Here is an 18348-nt window from a genome sequence, read left to right as displayed (position 1 = left end):
GTCAATGCATGACATACTTGAAAAATAAATAGTTTTTATTGTTTACACAGGCAGTGGCACATGGTTAAATCCATAAATCAAAAATTGCTTCATGCAAGACCTAGATGTATCACCATTTATGTTACAATGCACATGCTGAAGAAAAAAATAAATAATAAATAAAAAATTAACTTCCCCCAACCCTGACTATAAATTATCTGTATTGCACAATGGCAAAATGCTATACTGACCCTCTGACGAACTAAACTGTATGTACTCACCGGTTTAAAACTAGATCTTCTACAACTCCCAAGGCATGTGTACACTAAACAAGGCTCCATCTTCTGCATTGTGCTACTTGCATCTTCAAAATACAACATGAGCATTAATGCATGCACGGAGGTGGTTTGATATATACTTCTTGCAACTTAAGTTGGGTAAGAAGCAACCATCCCACATGATCATGGGACTACTGCATCATACTGTTGTAAATTACAAAAATCCTCAAGTTCCTGACATCATATTCATATATATGCAAGTGAGCTCCGATCGAGGTCAGGTTGAGGACGACCACGAGTTGGCGTCGGTGGTCTTTGGATGTTCAGCTCCTGTAGTGCAATAGTAACATATTAAACATGAATTTACATGCAGTGACAGGTATGCTTTATACATCAAAATTTTATATACATTACCTGCATCCATGTGTCATCTGCAACACGCTCTGGCGATGTCTCTGGGGACTGAATGGGAGGTGGCAATGGATGAATTAACTTTGGGACTATAACCAGTCCCCTACCAACTACCAATATAGCTCCAGCATTGTTTGCAGTACCTGGGTGCACATACCAGATTCAGCAGTTAAACATACCCAACCAATGGGAGGTGTTTCAATATAGTTTACTTACCACAATAGTTTGTTGCAGAAAAAAGAGTAATCAATTGACCCTGAGCAAATCGTTCAAACCCATCCATTACACATTCATGAGCCCTTATAATAAGCTGTAGCTTGTTTTTCTTACAGAAGTCCGTCACACGATCAGGCTGCACATGACAACATAAATAATTGTAGGTTCATCTGTATGTATAATAAATGTTCAATCACACATGATTAGAGGAAGTTCTCACGACTCAAACATGCATTATGTGAACTAGAAATATGTAAAAAGGGTTCTTGTAATAAGAAGAGGAAGCGTTGCAAACAAAGATGTACCAAAGGCGGTGGAGAAAAAGATCAAAACAGTTTCTGAAGTAATGAATGTTGTGACAGGTGGAAGAGAACAAGAAAAGAATAGGTAGAGAACATATAAGATGACTAGAGAGAAGATAGAAGGAGAAGCTCTGAGTGAGAATAAAGTTGTTTTAAAAAGTTACTCAAATGAATTATGAAAGTTATATATATAATGTCAAAAATGGCAATTGTTCAAGAATGAGTTTTAATACACTTAATAAATAATGGCTTTAATATTAGGTGACCATTATTGAGTTTTTATTGTTTAGTAACGGTTAGAAATTCATTATGTGATTATTAAAATAATAGATTTTATGATTGTTACTAATATAATAAGACTTATTCTTGAGTAGAGAGTAAATTGAAAAGGTATATAGGCAAAGCTATATGAGAACAATTTAAAGGAAAAAGGTGAATGTGAACAAGTACAAGAGAAGAAAGTAAGAGAGAAACACTTGTACTTAAGGAAAAGATTAAAAGAAAACTTTTTATCTACTTTCATATTTGAGCCATTAAGCTAAACTCTCCGAAACATCTCAAGATGAAAACAACTTGCGAACCCTGTCACTTATTCTGAATTGTTTGCACTGCTATCCGTATGAAGTAGTTGTTCCACTTGAAGTAATGTTTCACTTGTTCAAGTTGTTCTGTGTAAAGTATAACTTCACTTGTAAAGGGTTTAGGTCATTATTCTATATACAATGTTACGTTATAAAATAATTCTTTAAAAAATAAATATTAACCAAAATCAATTACCTTCATTTTGCCCCACGGATAAGAATTATTTTTACTTAAAAATAATTCTTATGTATTAATTTAGAGTGTAAATGTTTTATTTTGTACTATAATAAATTGTACAGTAACACTTCAAGTAATAATGCCTCGGGTAGTAGTGTCTTACACAGTAACACCTTAGTCAATAATGCTTTAGGTAGTAATATGTTACTGTCTTGTGTAATATTTAGATGGATCATATAACAATATAGTTTCCATAAAATAAGATTCTTAAAATACCAATCGTAAAAGGAAAGTTAATATTTTTTCATAAAAAACTTGATTCTATATGCCTTATAAATATGAAGCTATTATAAATAATTTTCTTCATGTAGATTCCAAGCAAATCAAAATTCAAGGCAAGGTTTTTTTTTTTTTTTTGAGCAAGTAAGTTTTCCTTCTTATAATTTCTTGTTTGTTCTTTTTTTTTTATTTTTATTTTCTTGCATTTCAAATAGAAAATTTAAATTTTTTTTTGCTGCTTGTCCCTACTTGAATTTATTTTAATTTAAATATGAGAAAAGAAAAAATTTTCATTCATGAAATGAGGCTTTTTGATTGAAAAAGATTTTTTTTTTTATGTATTTATATGTTCAAGCAGACAAATGAATTGTTTGATTTTAGAAGAACTCAAAACAAGAATTATTTATGTTTCAAAAGAAAACTACCTTGGTAAGCAAAAGGGGAAAAAAATCTTTCTTAAAACAAGGATTTATTTCAAGTCATGATTTATAATTTGTAGCTAAAAGTAAAATTACAAAAGTAAAAGTGCAAAAGACAAGAAAACACAGCAATGAAATTTTTTTTTTAATTGACTTTTTGTCTTTAAGCATGTTTTGATGCTCCTGTTTGTTTTTGAAGTATAACTATTATTTTATTTTGAAGCTCTTGAGTGTGTGGCCTTTGACAGGAATATTTAACACATCAAAGAAAGATAGGAAGAGAAACATAAGAATGATAGAAACAAATAAAAGACAATTAACTCTCCCTACATGTCAGCTTTTATTGTAGGCAAGCTAGAGCAAATAAAAGCTGGCCTAAACGTCAGTTTTTTTATTTCTTCTTTTGTTTGCTAGCAACACAAGCTGAAATTCTCTTTCTTTTTCTTTTTAAATATAATTGGGATTTTCTAATGTTGAAGCTCGTGGCACGCTGTGAGCATTTTTGTTTTGGAGCTTACGGCACAAGCCACAAGCTCTTTCAATACATGCCGCGAGCAATTTTAAGTAGAGCTGACTTTCAATTAAAAGATTCCTAGCATGATATGAAATGTCATATAGATCCATTAAAATGGATCATTTTTCCCTTTCCTTTCCTCAGTTATATTTTTCCAATTAAAATGCATGATATAAAGGTTTGCCTTGATGCATTTAAAAAAAAAAAATCAACTATTTTACACATAAAGCAATAACATGCATACCCCAAAAGTGACAAGACCAGGACCTCTGGCATTCGGTCTCAAGCCTTCGATGCTATCATTTTCTGTTGGATCAGACCTGAATAGGCAAATGACAGTCAAAATTAATCCTCAGAAAAATTTATATCAATTGGAATAATAGACTCAAAAAATGCATACCATAACAGGTCCATTAAAATAATGGATCCTGCATCCATTGTTATTGGCCGCTCAAGTTTCTCTATCTGCTCCACTGAATGTATAGATCTTCCAATGCCACCATGCATGCAGATAATTTTCTTTTCAATAAGCGCAGCAAGTGGAAGATAGTTGAATAGTTGATTGAACCGTGTCCATGCCCATATACCATCATTCTCGCCCTGTAAATGAACATTAATTAGCACATTTTATCTGGAAAAATAAATATTTAATCCACATATGCATACTCATCCAGACCATTCTCTCGATGCATTCAATACGAAAACCAAAGAGCGCATTTATGTCAGCAGCCTCATGGTTTCCACGAATCAAGTGAACATTTTCAGGATATTCAATCTGCACAATCATAACAAACAAGACAGTGGAAACCCACTAAGAAACAGCACATGGTTGCATTGAAAGTCAAACTAAGGCTTGTTTGATCCAGAAGCTTGCCTTGAGAGCAAGAAGCAATGTTATTGTCTCCAAGCTGTGCTGTCCTCGATCAACATAGTCTCCTAGAAACAGATAATCAATATACCTAAAAAATAAAACACAAATGAATAAGCAACTGTGGAAAAAGTTTGCAGAACCAGTGGTACAGGAAGTAATAGTCATAGGTCTTACGTTTCAACTATGACTAGGGGTTATCTAACTCGCATGGGTAGCAAGACTATCAAACTTACGTAATGTCTCCTGCAGTTGAAGGAAATCCGTATTCATCAAAAAGCCGCATTAAATCACCAAACTGTCCGTGAAGGTCACCAAAGACTTTTACAGGAGCTTTTAACTGAAGGACTGTGGGTTCTTGCATAAAAATCTGTTCAGCAGCATAACAGAGCTCACCCACTTCATAAGAATCCAAGAAAAACCTCCTATTAACGGGAGCTTTCCAGTTTCGGGGCCTAAGCAATGTAGAAATAACCTGCAAGAAAAATATAAATATTAAACTGCTTTTAAAAAAATTTAAATGGAAAACAAATAAATTCAGGTAATGCTTGCCTTTTTATGCAAGCCTTGAGGAGACTTCTGTCTAGCAAACTTTTTGGTAGGATAGGACAGGTCATTATTAGAGGGGATCATCCGTCTGCTCTCATTTTCAAACTGATCCAAGGATAGCTGCCTAACCATCCCACCCAGGTTCCCTACAGCCTCTTTAGCAACCACAACCTGTGAAGAGAAAACATTAGAACACTATGGCTGGACAATTAGAAAACCATTCAGACATGTGACTTGCAATATACATACAGCTCTAGGATGAAGGCGAACATCAGCCTCATTATCACTAGCATCTGAAGCTGTTTCAGCAGCAGGTGAGTTGTCATCAGATAGAGATGTTTCCTCCGCTGGAACAGCAGATGCAGCCTGTGCAGCTTGCCAGACAGCATTTGCTGCCTCAGCTTCAGCAGCAGAAGCCTCCCTCAGTTTCTCCATCGAATTTTTGTCCATGCTATAAGATAAATATTAATCATCAATCTATATTCCCACAGGTATTAGTGTGTGTGTGTGTGTGTGTGTGTGTGTGAGAGAGAGAGAGAGAGAGAGAGAGCTATTGAGTCAGACCTCATGCCCCCAGATGAAGGAAACTCTGGACCATCATCTGAAGTTGGTGTTGCTCCAAATGAACTTAAATTAGGTTGATTAAATCTGGGGCTGGACAAGTTTGAAGCTCTCTCTGGGGTTAATATAGGAGAGTTAATGTCGGACTGGAATGGTGAATTTTCCGCAACTAGGAAATCGTCTAACAGCATATCTGCAGAAAGGAAAATAGTTAGTCATTTAATCATCCAAGACAAGAAATTGAACCCATAGTGTACCCAATAAAAAAAAGAAATTGGACACTGTACCCAGAGAAAAATAAAATGAAAATGATCATACAGGATTAGATATAAACAATTTGAATTTAAAACTGTCACCCTGACATATAAAATCAAAAGCAAGAAAGGGCATTGTCACTTCAAAGAGCACAGATGTAATATAGCTGCGAGAGAAACATGTGCATAATTTCAGAAATGATCTATTTCTTTCAGGTATGGAGACAAGTACACATTTTCATTGGCCCAAGAGTTGAAAGTCACAGGAGCCTACAATGAAGTTTTTGAAGACCCATGACAGATTCATGTTTTTCTGTGTTTCATTTGCCCATAAAATCCCACAGCAGTTTCCTTGCAGCAAACCAACCAAAGCTAACCGCTGCAGTAATGGCCCTGAGCAAACATAAAGAAACTATTCTACAAAGGACTCCTGAAGAAAAGTAAATTTTCAAACCACTTGTTCTTGTCGTCAATCTGGTGAAAACAAAGGGCATGGAAAAAGTAACTGAATTCAAATTGACTGCACACACTTATCAATATGACATGATCTTTTGCTTTCACACATGCTAACTTCAAGCATGACAATCTAACACAGAAAATATCAATGGCCTCTAAATTCTTTGCTGCAAGGCAATACAGCAAAGCAACGTTGGTCATTGCAGAAAAACTTAATTTGTCTTTTACTTCTTCCTTAATTACTCAAAATGAAACCAGTTCACTAAGAGACAAGTCCATTCTACAGAATTTTCTGAACAGACTTTACAATCTTTACCTCCTCTAAGACCACCATAAATATATATTCGAACACCAACAGATGCAGATGCATGGCGACAACGACGCATAAGTTCCAAAGAAGGATCATATTCTGCATGTCCCTTAGTGTTTCGAGAGGAAGTCACAAGCCCATTCCTGTCCAACCATACTCCAGCAGCAGTATCCAGTACTACAAAACAGCGAGAATATCAGAAATAAAGTTACTTGAGATACACACGACAGACACACTTCTCACAATGATTTCAAGATGACAGACAAAAGCTTACCTGCAACAGCTGCTTCACCTTCTATAGCCCGTCCTCCTCTAAGAGCACCCCCAGTAACATGCAATCGTGCACCAACGAAAACCTGGTAGCAAACAAATATCAAGTTGACTGCTTTCAAATAAAGAAAGAAAAAAAACAATGTAGGCTATAAAAATTATGTCTTATATTCATAACTACTAATTTAATAGCTGTGGCATCACTTACCGCAGCATGCTGATACCTTGGTGAAGGGGACACTCCAGGTGCAAGAGTCCACTCCCACTGGCCATTCCTATGCATAAGCAGCCCATATGCATCTGCTAGAGGCTGTAGAAGTCCATATACAATCAACAAACTCAAAAAACATTTCACATTGAGAGCCAACTCACCGACTCCATTTTTTATCATTATCATAGTTTGATGTAGGATGTTAATTGGAGAGGAAATTATATAATTGGTCAAATAGTTACCTAGCTATATACTATTCAAAAGTAACAAACTTCAACATTGCAACTTATGTTAAACATTATAAGCACACACTAATGGAAAATTCTTAATGCAGAATGACTTTTGACTTCAACATTTCAAACCAGCCAAAAATAAAGAGTATCCCATTTTCTCCCAGAAGTGTAGCCAACAATTGTGATTTAGTCAAATAACATATTTTATGAGACTAACTCATACCGCCCCAGAAGAGTCTCTTCCACCACAAAGCAAAAACATTCCATCTGAGCGGGCACTAGCGGTTGCATACCTATAAAGACAGTATAAATAATAGGAATATTTAGAACACAGACTGGAAAAAATAACTTTGGAATATTATTCACAATAACAAACTCACATTCTTGCAGATGGCCTGTCACCTTCAGGGCTTAGCCTCTGCCATACATATGGTTTCTGAGCAGTATCTAAAGCCCAGGCATCAGAAAGAACTCTTTTTCCTATTAAAAAAAAAAGATTCATTGCTCAGTTTTGATTGCAACCAAACAAACAACACCAATAGAAAAATCAGCAGACAAACATGCTAGTGCACATAATAATCTATGCTTCAATCACAGTGGCCACGTATTAAGACCAGAAGGTATATCAGTCTTCTTGATACCAAATGGCAAATTTTACTAAATACCGATATAAACAGTTTGGAACACTGAGGGACATCTGGATACCGACTGAAGTTATCAGGGCAACCACGTTCCACCCATCTAACTAATTTCCAAAAGGATTTAGAAAGTGAGGATGTTGCCTACAACTATTGAAGATAGATGAGTGATCATGGAAGCGAGTAAATTGACTAAGAAAAAGACTGCCTCCAGATTTTGCTTTAATTCTGATTATTCACACCAAATTTTCCTTGCTCAATTCATTCTAGTCTTTTGTACAAACCATACGCCACAAGATAGACAGGATAAAGCTGGAAAATGAAATGTTCATACCGTCATTGCCGCTTACAGTTACAAGATATCTCTGGGCAACCAAATCCATAACATGACCATAGCGAGGTCCAGGACCTTGCCCTTGCACAACCACTCTAGTCGAACAAATTCAACAAAAAAATTTAAGGCTATAATGAAACAACAGTTTACAACGAGAAATAGCCAAAATTCACACAACTGAAACTCACCTATGCCACTTAAACTTATCATTAGTCAGATCGAGCACGTATAGATCATCAGTAGAATGGCCAGCTGGACCTATCCCACCCTACTCGACAGAAACAATAACTAGGTAAAAAAAACACCCCAACCCACCAAAAGATGCTATAAAAGTCGCAATCCTTCTGCAGTTTACACACCTGAAACACAACCATGGTGCCAACAGCAGCCGCCGCGTGTGCAGCCCTAGGAGAAGGTGGATCACCGGCTGGTCTGATTCTGCATAATTCAATTAAAACCGTCCAAAGAATCAGCTAAAAGTTCCAGCTCGAGTTAAAAAAGCACCCGTAAAAGAGAAGGAAAAAAGCAGGAATAATCACCTGGTCCACTTCCTAGTAAGAACATCGTACGAATGAACTGAATTGGTAACACCCGCCAATCCTAAATACCAAAAAAAAAAAAAGGGTTAAAATGATATATTAAAAAATCATATCCAAAGTAAAAACAGTGCACTAGAGAGAGAGGAGAGGTTAACTGATTCCGGGAGCTGAAGAGGAAGCGCCACCCTCGATGGCGGTGGCACCACCGAAGAGAATAAGTCTAGGACCGTGAGTCTTGGTGGCGGCGACGGCAGTAAGAGTGTGACCACATCGGGGACCAGGGGCATCCTCATCGGAGTCCCAATAAGTCTCCAAAGTCCGATACGTAGGAGCCGGTATAGCCACGGCTTCGAACCCATCCCAAGCTCCTAAGCTTCTAAACCCCAAATCAGCTACAAGTTTCAAACAATACCACACCCTTGGATACTGATCTTACAATAACATTAACAACACCAACCAAACGCTCAAAAACCCAGATCGGAACTCAGTGGTGGGGCCCGGGTTTTTCCTCCGGACCCTCTCTCATCTTTTCTCCACTTTTTGCGTTTTTTTTTTCTTTTTCCCGTTCTTTTTCTGGTTTTAAGAAATTAAATAGATTTTCATGTTGAGAGTGTGAAACTAATTTTGAAAATTTGTTTCGTCTCTGCTTCTTTGTTAATATTTAGTGTAAAGAAGATGGGGGTGGACTTGTGAATGATTGGTGCTGAGTTGTTAAATTGAACTGCCTAATTAGGACATGACCCCACGGAAAGAAGGGAAAAAGAGTCAACCGGTTAGAGACGTCCGTGATGGATTGGGGCATCTGTAATGTACATAATGTACAGCTGTGCTGTAATAAATGGCAAACCTGTCAAAAATTTGAACTCTTAAGGAAAGGCCATTGTCAGCCATCATCACTCACCTTTGCTTCCCTCTCTCTCTCTCTAATAAAAGGAAGGAGATTTCAGCTTTCTAGTTCTATGAGAGAATGTTTAGGAACTTTCTTGCATTTTTTCTGCTGCCAGACCTGATGTTGTCCTGTTGGCCTTTGTACGGATATAAAGAGGAGCCCAGCTTGAACCCATCTGCTGTTATTTCATATCAAGTATTTGCTTAAAGTTAAAAATCAATAAAGTGGTAAAACAAATGATGTCTCTAGAATAAGCTTTTGGCTAATAGATTGTTGAAACCTGGCTGCCAGAATCGGTCTCTGCCTCAATGCCCCTGGAAAAGCAGGTTGAATTATATTCATCCACGTCGACACATTGCCTTTGTATTGACTAAATAAAAAAGAGAAAATTTTGGCAGTCTAGGTATTGTCAATAACACGCAATTTCGTTACCAGTATGATTTCTATCCCTTGACCATTTCTTGGAACGTTGATGACTTTCTACTCCTTCAACGTTCAACCATTGAAACGACAAGAACGACCCAAGTAATAAACTGGGAATAAAGTAACCATTTTGGGACCCAGCACCATTGACCCGTCGCATTTCGAATCCGAGCCCATATTCGGACGTGACACTCGAATTCCCCGAGCCAAATTCCCAAAATTTTGTCGCTTTCTATCCCTAATTCATTTTCTATCCCCGCGGCAGGAAGATCACACATCACGGACATGGACCAATAAAGCAGGGAGGCAACATGCTCAAAACATGGCAAAGTCACCCTCTTAAAGAATTATACCAAAAAGCAAATCATTCAATTCCACGGTAAGTTAAGCATAAGCACATGCTTTCCATATAAAATTGCTGTCAGCTTACAGCCCAGCACATTATAAGGTTGAGTGAAATGCCAGCTTGATCTTGTTTGCAGTTCATCAGATATATTTATAAACGAAGAAATAAAGTCTAAATCTGCCTTTGAAAAATCGCCTCTTGAATTGGTCTTACCTGGCTATGACAGCAGCATGAATATCGTTCTAGCTAATTTCAAAACTTCCAAATCAGGAAGAAATTACAACATGTCAAATATTCAAATATTGATCAGGGACATGGATTTGGAAACTTAGCATGAACTCTGTTGATGTCCGCAATAATATCAGATGTGAGCTCAACATTGCATGCACTGATTACCTCCTGAAGCTGCAACGGTTTGGTCACTCCAAATACAGCACTTGCAACCAGAGGATGACTCAAGACAAAGGCTGCCGCAAACGATTTGAGAAAAGGAAAAGTTTTAGAGGCAACACAAAAACAAAAATGAAGAGTAAGAATCAGAAATGATTTAACGCATTAAGATATTAACAGATCAAAGCTCTCCACAAAGAAAAAAGAAAATGGCTCAATACCATGTTCAAATCCTTTGCACTTAAATGTACATGCGTAAACTCATACATCCAAGGCATTCCAACCTTAAAACCAAAACTGGCTTTAATCTCCAATTTTTGAGATTTGTTTTGAAACCTAAGGCAGCAAGGATGAAAACTTCATATCCAATTTAACCATACTTTCCGGAATCATTAAGGATCCTCAAATTTTAGAGCATGTTATACTCGCAGCTTTCACCAACTAATGGGTATATGTGAAAATTACTTGGAAATATGGAGAGGAAATATCATTATGTGTAGGCATGTGTACACATTACATACCAATTGCAAGAGATATAGGATGAAGACCATATTTTTTTGCAATACCAAGATATTCCTGCAAAGACAGGTAGGCAGATAGAATTAAAAATGTCAATTTTATTCAAATGCATTAAGCATCGACAGAGATGTATGGCATGTAAAAGTAAAGTTTTACTCTTGACAAAGACAACAAGCTGTGAGCAAAAAGCTTTCCACATCAAACAATTATGCTTTTGTGACCAAACATACCAGTATGCCAAGCATGGTCCACATGTACTCTCACTCACAGATTATTACTTTGGATCATTCTTCAACATCCTTCTTGATAGGTGTCCTCCATTAAACCCATTTTGAATTAATCATCATACAAAAACTCAGTAGAAAATGCATAAACAGATTCCTTTTTCCCACTGAAATTGCAAAAGAGTGTCACAGAATAATGTCTAGGTTCATAACTGACAATGATTTGCTTACCATCGTAGCTGCTTTTAACATGTTTCTGGTCAGGTTGTATCGCGATTCCCCTTCTAAGTATCTCCCTACAAAGCAGAAATGAGATTTAATAAATAAAAAGCTCAATGGTAATTTGGAGGAATCCAAAACAATGGATTATAAATCAAAGAGTTGGCAATCAACCTCTGAAAAGATTTAACCGAGCATCAGGGGGACCACCATCAGCAGCAAAATATTTCCCTGAAAGTATGCCCATTGCAAGTGGGCTGTAGCCCAAAAAGTTGATCCTACAAAATATTGAATGTGTAACAAAGAACTAAACAAGTGAGTGAAACAAACTAAAGAGTAAACAAAAGTAACTTCCATAGAATTTTCAGAAACCCAAACTCTTAATTTTTGAGCAGAGAATGATACAAGTATACATGTCTTTTGCATGATGAGCAAAAATGACAGAATTCTATAACACTTCATTAAGGAGAAGCAGCTGTAGGTCCCTTTTGTCATAGACATATTACTGCAGAGGTAAATTCTGTATTTGTAATGATACATCGTATTCAGAATGACAATTTTAATTATATATAAGAAAAACATGGTGCAAGAACATAATATCATAACTTATTCATATCAATTCCACTATATTCCAGAGATTGGCAATTCAAATTGTAATCATGATTCTCTACATGATGAATTAAATTTCATCTAATACTTAAAACTTGCAGTATACCTCTCATGATGACAGCACTCAGCCATCCCAGAGTCAAAAGTTCGGCAGAGCAAGCTGTATGAATTCTGTAATAAAGAATATAAGGTCTTTATCAGCCTCAACATAGATAAAGCAAGGAAAGAGACAGAGAGGATGCATTGCTTTTAACCAGAAAAGTACAGACAACCTGCACACATACTATCTTAGGGCAGCAAGCATTTCTTTCTGCAAAATGAAGGAACTTCATGACACCATATGGTGTTTCATTACTGAGTCCAATGTATCTGATCTGCCAGTCAAAACAACTGTTTTACTAAATTTTGATCTGTGAGAGTGTAGAGGCAAAACACATTATATATCACTTACCTTACCAGCATCAACAGCTCTGCCAAGAGCATCAAGTTGTTCCTCTATAGGGACAGAAGAGAACTGTCGGACCGGATCATACTCAGTTTCCCCAAACATAGGAACATAGCTGTAGACACAGCCATAAATCACTTTAAAATGATGTTTTTGTGCTATAGAGAAAGCAACAGAAAAGAAAAATAAACTAAATATATGAGACAATATTTCATTAAGTTATTTGTCTCTTTCTCTGTTTACATCATAGTTTGTCTCAAATTGGCAACTCGACAACCGCAACCCCAGGGAAATAAATGAAGGATAAGATCTACATACAAACCGATCAGGCCAGTGGATTTGATATAGATCAATGTAATCCATTTGCAGACGCTTTAAACTGCAAAACTCAAACATGATATCATTAGAGTATAAAAGAATACACACACACTTACACACATCATTTTACTAGAAATCAATTTTTAGCAGTATGGTTAGTACTCGAGCACACACACATACACATCATTATACTGGAAATAGATATATAGTGGTTATCTGCAGTCATGGTAAAACCAAATGATGTTGGTTAAGTTAGATAATAGTTTTCTCAGTAACTCCAGTTGTACCAGTATTTACTATTTATCCAACCTACAAAAGCAGAGAGTAAATGTAGTTTCAAAATTCTACAATCAGTTATTGCAAACCAAATTCAGAGAGGTATATTTGCAACTGATAAACTATGAGTCTATTACTACAAGTTATTGATTTAGTCACTAAAGTTTGACGATCCAAAGTAACAAAAGCTATGGATTGAAGGAAACAAGTTACATCCTATGAAAAAGGCCAAGAAAACCAGATTCAGAGGTAATTTGAAACTATTATAAAATAATCATAATTTATAGATTCAGTCAGTAAATGGTTCACTATTCAGAATACCAAAAGCATTGTTCAAGGAAACAAAAATCAAATACTTTTAAGACTGGGCCTAAAAGGGTAAGTTAACATGCGAGGACAATCAAGAATTAGCAAGAGAATTCCCCTTGATACAAGTGATAAAGAAATTATACACAGCAGGTTAGCATAAAACATAATAATGCACTAAATAAACGGGTGATGATATAGCAATCATAATATCTGGAACTGACCTGTTATCTACAGCCTCAGTAATATTCTTTGCATCTAAACATTTTGGCCCATCTCTAATCCAGCTCATTTGCCCAGATGGCCCAGAAACCTATCTCATAAACCACTTGTTATGATCAACATTCAATGCAAAACTTTTGAATGTGTGGAAAAGATTAATAGATTCACAGATTTACACCATTAGGAAAATACTTCAAAATTTATATTTCCCACATAATGAGAATCATCAAAAGTCTACACAACCAATGCTATACACTTAACAACTAACTCACCACAGTTCTGTTCAACAGATTAAAGCATATATTTAGAGCTCAGGAGGTGCCAGCATAAACAGACATCCTTTGTCAATTTGAAATTATTCAACAGTGTACATTATACTAGTGCCACATGCACAACCTCAGACTGAAAAGTGTCAATACATTAAAAAGATTTAGTCGCATGCAGAGCCTGAATTCAAATTCTTCCAACTACTGTAACAAATCTGACCCTGCAAATTTAACTAAATACCAAAACACATTAACTGATATTCTTTTTCTTCTTTTCTTGCAATGAGACTAAACTAATGCCCTATACAGATTTGGAGTGCACTCGTACTCAAATAAAGATTAAGTGAGATGGGTACAGAAATCAAAATGGAAACTGATCATCAGAAGACATCAACCAATAAGTTAAGCATCTGACAAGGCAAGAAAGAAAACTCACCTTGGTCGCAATGACAACAAGATCACGGGAGATCTTCCTCTTTCTAACCCACTGGCCAACGTATTCCTCACTCTTCCCTTGAGTCTCAGCACGCTGAGGAACTGGATACCTAAAGTTCCAAAACAGAATATGAACATAAAATTACCATTGCTTAGGCCTGTGGTGTTAAACATATAATAGAAACCAAAAGAAAGCCAAAACCCAGAATGGGTTTGAGATAAGTGGGGGGGAAATTGTACATTTCGGCAGAGTCGAAGAAGTTGATTCCGGCGTCAAAAGCTTGATCGAGAAGACGAAAGGACTGAGGAAGAGAGTTCTGCTCGCCAAAAGTCATTGTTCCTAAAGGACAAAACCCAGAGAGATAGAGGGAGGATTAGAGCTTTCAATTTGCTGGATTTTGCAGACATGAGACAGCTGACAGTATAATGATGGACAAACCTAAACAAAGCCTTGAAACTTTCAAATTAGGAGAAAGGTTGAACAGAGGAACGGACATTCCTATTAGCGTAAAGCAAAACCTAGAGAAAAATGGCGGGAAACTTCTCCGTCTTATCAGGTGTGGGAAGATAATGGAAACTTCCAGGCTCTGCTACCGTGTGGTCGTTTATTGCAAGTGTCGATACCGGATAATAATAAACCAAAACGGAAAACGAACTTGGAGATGCAGGGTATCGAACCCTGTACCTCTCGCATGCAAAGCGAGCGCTCTACCATTTGAGCTACATCCCCCACCGACATTGGTATCCAAGAGACAATTTGTAGTTTCTCAGTCAGCAATCAATAACCACTCACGCCGCCAAACACCCAGTAAATCAAAATTGATATCGAAGAACTGGACAATCCAACCATTTTGAATACCAGGAATATCAAAGCAATGGTAAGTTAGACTTAACTTGAAGGAAAAATAAGTGTTGCATAGCAAGAAAATTATTGCAAAGTAGAAATGGTATGGAAAAAGGCGCTCATCTGACCAGCAAAAAGACCAAACTTCCTAAACATTTCGTAGGATGAAATGTCTTAATTCTTATGTTATATTCATTTGATTCTAAGAAAGAGAAGGTAGCATTTCAATTCGCCGAACCTATATTCAAGCAAAGCAAAACCACCCTAAATTTAGGATTTACAAAGATCAATTGAAAGTTCAAAAAAATGCCCATCGAAAACAATTCGATCCTTTGACATTTTATCCAAATCAAGGAGACTCTCTCACACTCTTAAAAACAGTCTCTAAAATTCTTGTGAAGCCGATCCGATATCACCCTTCCCTTTACCAATCTTCTTCGGCAACAGATTCTGATGAATGTTCGGTAAAACGCCTCCATTAGCAATCGTTACAGTCCCCAAAAGCTTGCTCAACTCTTCATCGTTCCTTACCGCCAGTTGTATGTGCCTTGGTACGATTCGATTCTTCTTGTTGTCCCTAGCTGCATTTCCAGCAAGCTCAAGAACCTGCATTATCAAAGGAAGAGAAAATTTTACCATTTTTAAGTTTTACCATCATACAGTCAAATTCATCCTAATTGCGTTAATTAACGGTCCGACATTATCAAAGTAACTAAAAACAAATTAAGATCAAGCAAATGCAAAAAAGGAGAAGGGAAGCGACCTCAGCCGCAAGGTATTCAAGGACGGCGGACAGGTAGACGGGAGCACCGGCGCCGACGCGATCGGCGTATTTACCGGCTTTAAGGAAGCGGGCGATGCGGCCGACGGGGAACTGAAGGCCAGCTTTCTGAGATCTGGAAACAGATTTGGAGGATTTAGGCTTGCCTCTGCCTCCCTTTGTTGATCCCGTTGAGCTCATCTCTTTTGAAACCCTAGATTATTAGTTTGGCAGAAAATGGAGAGTTTGTGGCGATCAATGACGAAGACGTGGGAATGAAGGAGTTTATAAAGTGAGTGGGAAGCTGGCTTGCGAGAGAGGCAGTTGATTTTTATTGGTTCAGGGGTGAAAGCCACGGATTACCAGCGTGGAACTAAAATAGCTGATTGTTTTTTCCTTTTTTTTTTCCAACTTTCTCCCTTTGCTGATTCTTTGCCCTTTTCGGCCGTCTTGGTTTAATGCAAAAATGCCCGTGGGCTCAAAATAATTAGTATTATTATTATAACTTGTATTCGGAATAGCCAGGGGGCTTTACAAAGCAAAATTATTCCTTTTTTTCCCTTGAGCGCACCGTTTTATTGCAGCAAAGTGTAACCCTAAAACCCCAGAATCCCAAAACCCTAAACGGTGCAAAAACCTCCAGTTTGCAGCGAAATTCTCCACCCCCAACAGAAATGGCGGAAATCAGACCAGAGCAACAAACAACAGTTCAAAAACCTTCCTGATCAAACCAAAACTAAAACCTAAACCGAGAACCCATCCCAAACCCCAGAATCCAAGTACTGGTCTTCTTTCAATAACTCAAATCCCAAAGCTTATCCTCTCAATCTTTCCCTCCCTTTTCCCCTTCCCTCCGCACCTTTTTGCTGCTGCCACTCCACTTCCCTTTCTCTCTTCTCCCCTCTTCCTCCTCTCCCACGACGACGTTTCACCCTCCTCCACCATCTCCTCCTTCACCGACGTCGTTTCCTCACTTTCCTTCCGTCTCGACGGCCTCCTCTTAGCCGCTTCCGCCTTCTCCGGTCTCATCCAGTCTTCGATGTCAAAACCCGGACCCCACTTCGTCGCCTCCGCCCCATATCCGTCCGGTTCGTTTCGTCAAGTATCCAGTTCTTGATAAGCTCCATTTACTCTCCGGGGGCGAGGATGCTGTCGTTAAATTCTGGATGTTGCTGGGGAAAGCGTGGTTTTGGACTTGATGGGTCATAAGGATTATGTACAGTGCGGTGATTGTAGTCCGGTAAGTGCTGATATGTTTATAACAGGTTCTTATGATCATACTGTTAAGGTTTGGGATGTAAGAGTCGAGAATTCGAGGTCAGTTTTGGAAGTGAATCATGGGAAACCGGTGGAAGATGTTATTTATTTGCCTTCTGGTGGATTAATTGCAACTGCCGGTGGGAATTCAGTGAAGATTTGGGATTTGATTGGAGGAGGGAGGATGGTTTATTCTATGGAGAGTCATAATAAAACTGTTACTTCAATTTGTGTAGGAAGAGTTGGCCAGGGAATGGAGGGGGTGAGGCAATGGAGGATAGGATTTTGAGTGTTGGTTTAGATGGGTATATGAAGGTTTTTGATTATGGTAAGATGAAGATTACTCATTCCATGAGGTTCCCTGCTCCCCTTATGTCGGTTAGCTTTTCGCCTGATTGTAGGACTAGAGTGATTGGGTCATCAAATGGGATTATATTTGCAGGGAGAAGGAAGGGGAAGGAGAATGTCGAGAGTGGAGGGGGGGATCTTCTAGGTTTTGGGAGCATAGCGGAGCCGGGCAGACGGGTTTTGAAGCCTACATATTTTAGGTATTTTCATAGAGGGCAGAGTGAGAAGCCAGCAGAGGGGGATTATCTAGTAATGAGAACTAAGAAGGTAAAATTGGCAGAGCATGATAAGTTGCTGAAGAAGTTCAGGCATAAGGATGCACTGGTTTCGGTGTTGGGTAGGAAGAACCCAGAGAATGTGGTTGCTGTAATGGAGGAGTTGGTAGCAAGGAAAAAGTTATTGAAATGCGTCTCAAATTTGGACACGGAGGAGATTGGCTTATTGTTAATGTTTCTGCATAAACATGCAACCATGCCAAGGTATTCTGGTTTGTTGATGGGGTTGACACAGAAGGTTATTGAGATGAGGGCTGAAGATATCAGAAGTTCGGATGCCTTGAAGGTTCATATTAGAAATCTTAAGCGATCAATTGAGGAAGAAATAAGGATACAGCACTCATTGCAAGAAATACAGGGTATAATCTCTCCTTTATTGAGGATTGCTGGAAGAAGACAAAAAATTTATTAACTTGTTGCCATTTTGTTGTTTTTGTATTACTTGCTTTACAGGCTTGAGGTTTTTTCGTGATGAGAGAAGCCCCTCAAATTTTTAATCTTTGTTTAATGTGTTATTGAAGGAAATTAAGCTACCATGCTTAGAAATATCATATCAGTTTTTCCCCTTATGCAAATTTTTTAGCACTTCTCTTTAGT

General features: G+C 37.7%; 4 protein-coding genes and 1 non-coding gene across 6 annotated transcripts; 1 reads left to right on the top strand and 4 right to left on the bottom strand.

Moving 5' to 3' along the window:
• Positions 1–64: 64 nt before the first annotated feature.
• Positions 65–9062, bottom strand: LOC110413482 (serine/threonine-protein phosphatase BSL1-like). The gene is made up of 21 exons (XM_021424311.2): positions 8536–9062; positions 8381–8441; positions 8201–8279; positions 8030–8109; positions 7842–7936; positions 7250–7349; positions 7093–7162; positions 6634–6735; positions 6430–6511; positions 6162–6332; positions 5139–5328; positions 4824–5025; positions 4578–4745; positions 4262–4500; positions 4032–4116; positions 3834–3932; positions 3558–3757; positions 3402–3477; positions 885–1020; positions 672–811; positions 65–587 (listed from the first exon to the last, which is right to left on the bottom strand). The coding sequence occupies exons 3-21, from the start codon at positions 8213–8215 to the stop codon at positions 504–506; spliced, it is 2334 nt and encodes a 777-aa protein (XP_021279986.2). The 5' UTR covers positions 8216–8279; positions 8381–8441; positions 8536–9062; the 3' UTR covers positions 65–503.
• Positions 9063–9994: 932 nt separating this feature from the next.
• Positions 9995–14920, bottom strand: LOC110413484 (uncharacterized). 2 transcript variants are annotated; one of them, XM_021424314.1, is made up of 12 exons: positions 14707–14920; positions 14508–14607; positions 14269–14377; positions 13569–13657; positions 12767–12823; positions 12451–12559; positions 12269–12373; positions 12106–12170; positions 11565–11668; positions 11403–11467; positions 10950–11004; positions 9995–10505 (listed from the first exon to the last, which is right to left on the bottom strand). In XM_021424314.1, exons 1-12 carry the CDS (start codon positions 14762–14764, stop codon positions 10345–10347), a joined length of 1077 nt encoding a protein of 358 aa, XP_021279989.1. In that variant the 5' UTR covers positions 14765–14920; the 3' UTR covers positions 9995–10344. The 2 variants fall into 2 exon arrangements, with proteins under 2 accessions (XP_021279989.1, XP_021279990.1); XM_021424315.1 differs by having other exon boundaries at positions 10000–10505; positions 12272–12373; positions 14707–14918.
• Positions 14921–14924: 4 nt separating this feature from the next.
• On the bottom strand, positions 14925–14997 carry TRNAA-UGC (transfer RNA alanine (anticodon UGC)). Its single transcript has one exon. It is a non-coding gene; the product is annotated as a tRNA-Ala (tRNA).
• Positions 14998–15281: 284 nt separating this feature from the next.
• Positions 15282–16259, bottom strand: LOC110413738 (histone H2AX). Its single transcript, XM_021424680.1, has 2 exons — positions 15875–16259; positions 15282–15717 (listed from the first exon to the last, which is right to left on the bottom strand). The coding sequence occupies exons 1-2, from the start codon at positions 16070–16072 to the stop codon at positions 15496–15498; spliced, it is 420 nt and encodes a 139-aa protein (XP_021280355.1). The 5' UTR covers positions 16073–16259; the 3' UTR covers positions 15282–15495.
• Positions 16260–16395: 136 nt separating this feature from the next.
• Positions 16396–18252, top strand: SWA1 (transducin family protein / WD-40 repeat family protein). Its single transcript, XM_021424679.2, is given in 8 exon segments — positions 16396–16576; positions 16579–16626; positions 16629–16668; positions 16670–16899; positions 16902–16943; positions 16946–17035; positions 17038–17373; positions 17376–18252. Coding segments are annotated over 8 exon segments (1605 nt in total). The 5' UTR covers positions 16396–16545; the 3' UTR covers positions 18164–18252.
• Positions 18253–18348: the final 96 nt, after the last annotated feature.

This window comes from Theobroma umbraticum, unplaced genomic scaffold (assembly GCF_002168275.2).
Source record: "Theobroma umbraticum cultivar Fairchild unplaced genomic scaffold, ASM216827v3 scaffold_4.1, whole genome shotgun sequence".
NCBI lineage: Eukaryota > Viridiplantae > Streptophyta > Magnoliopsida > Malvales > Malvaceae > Theobroma > Theobroma umbraticum.
This window is presented reverse-complemented; position numbering and strand designations above follow the sequence as displayed.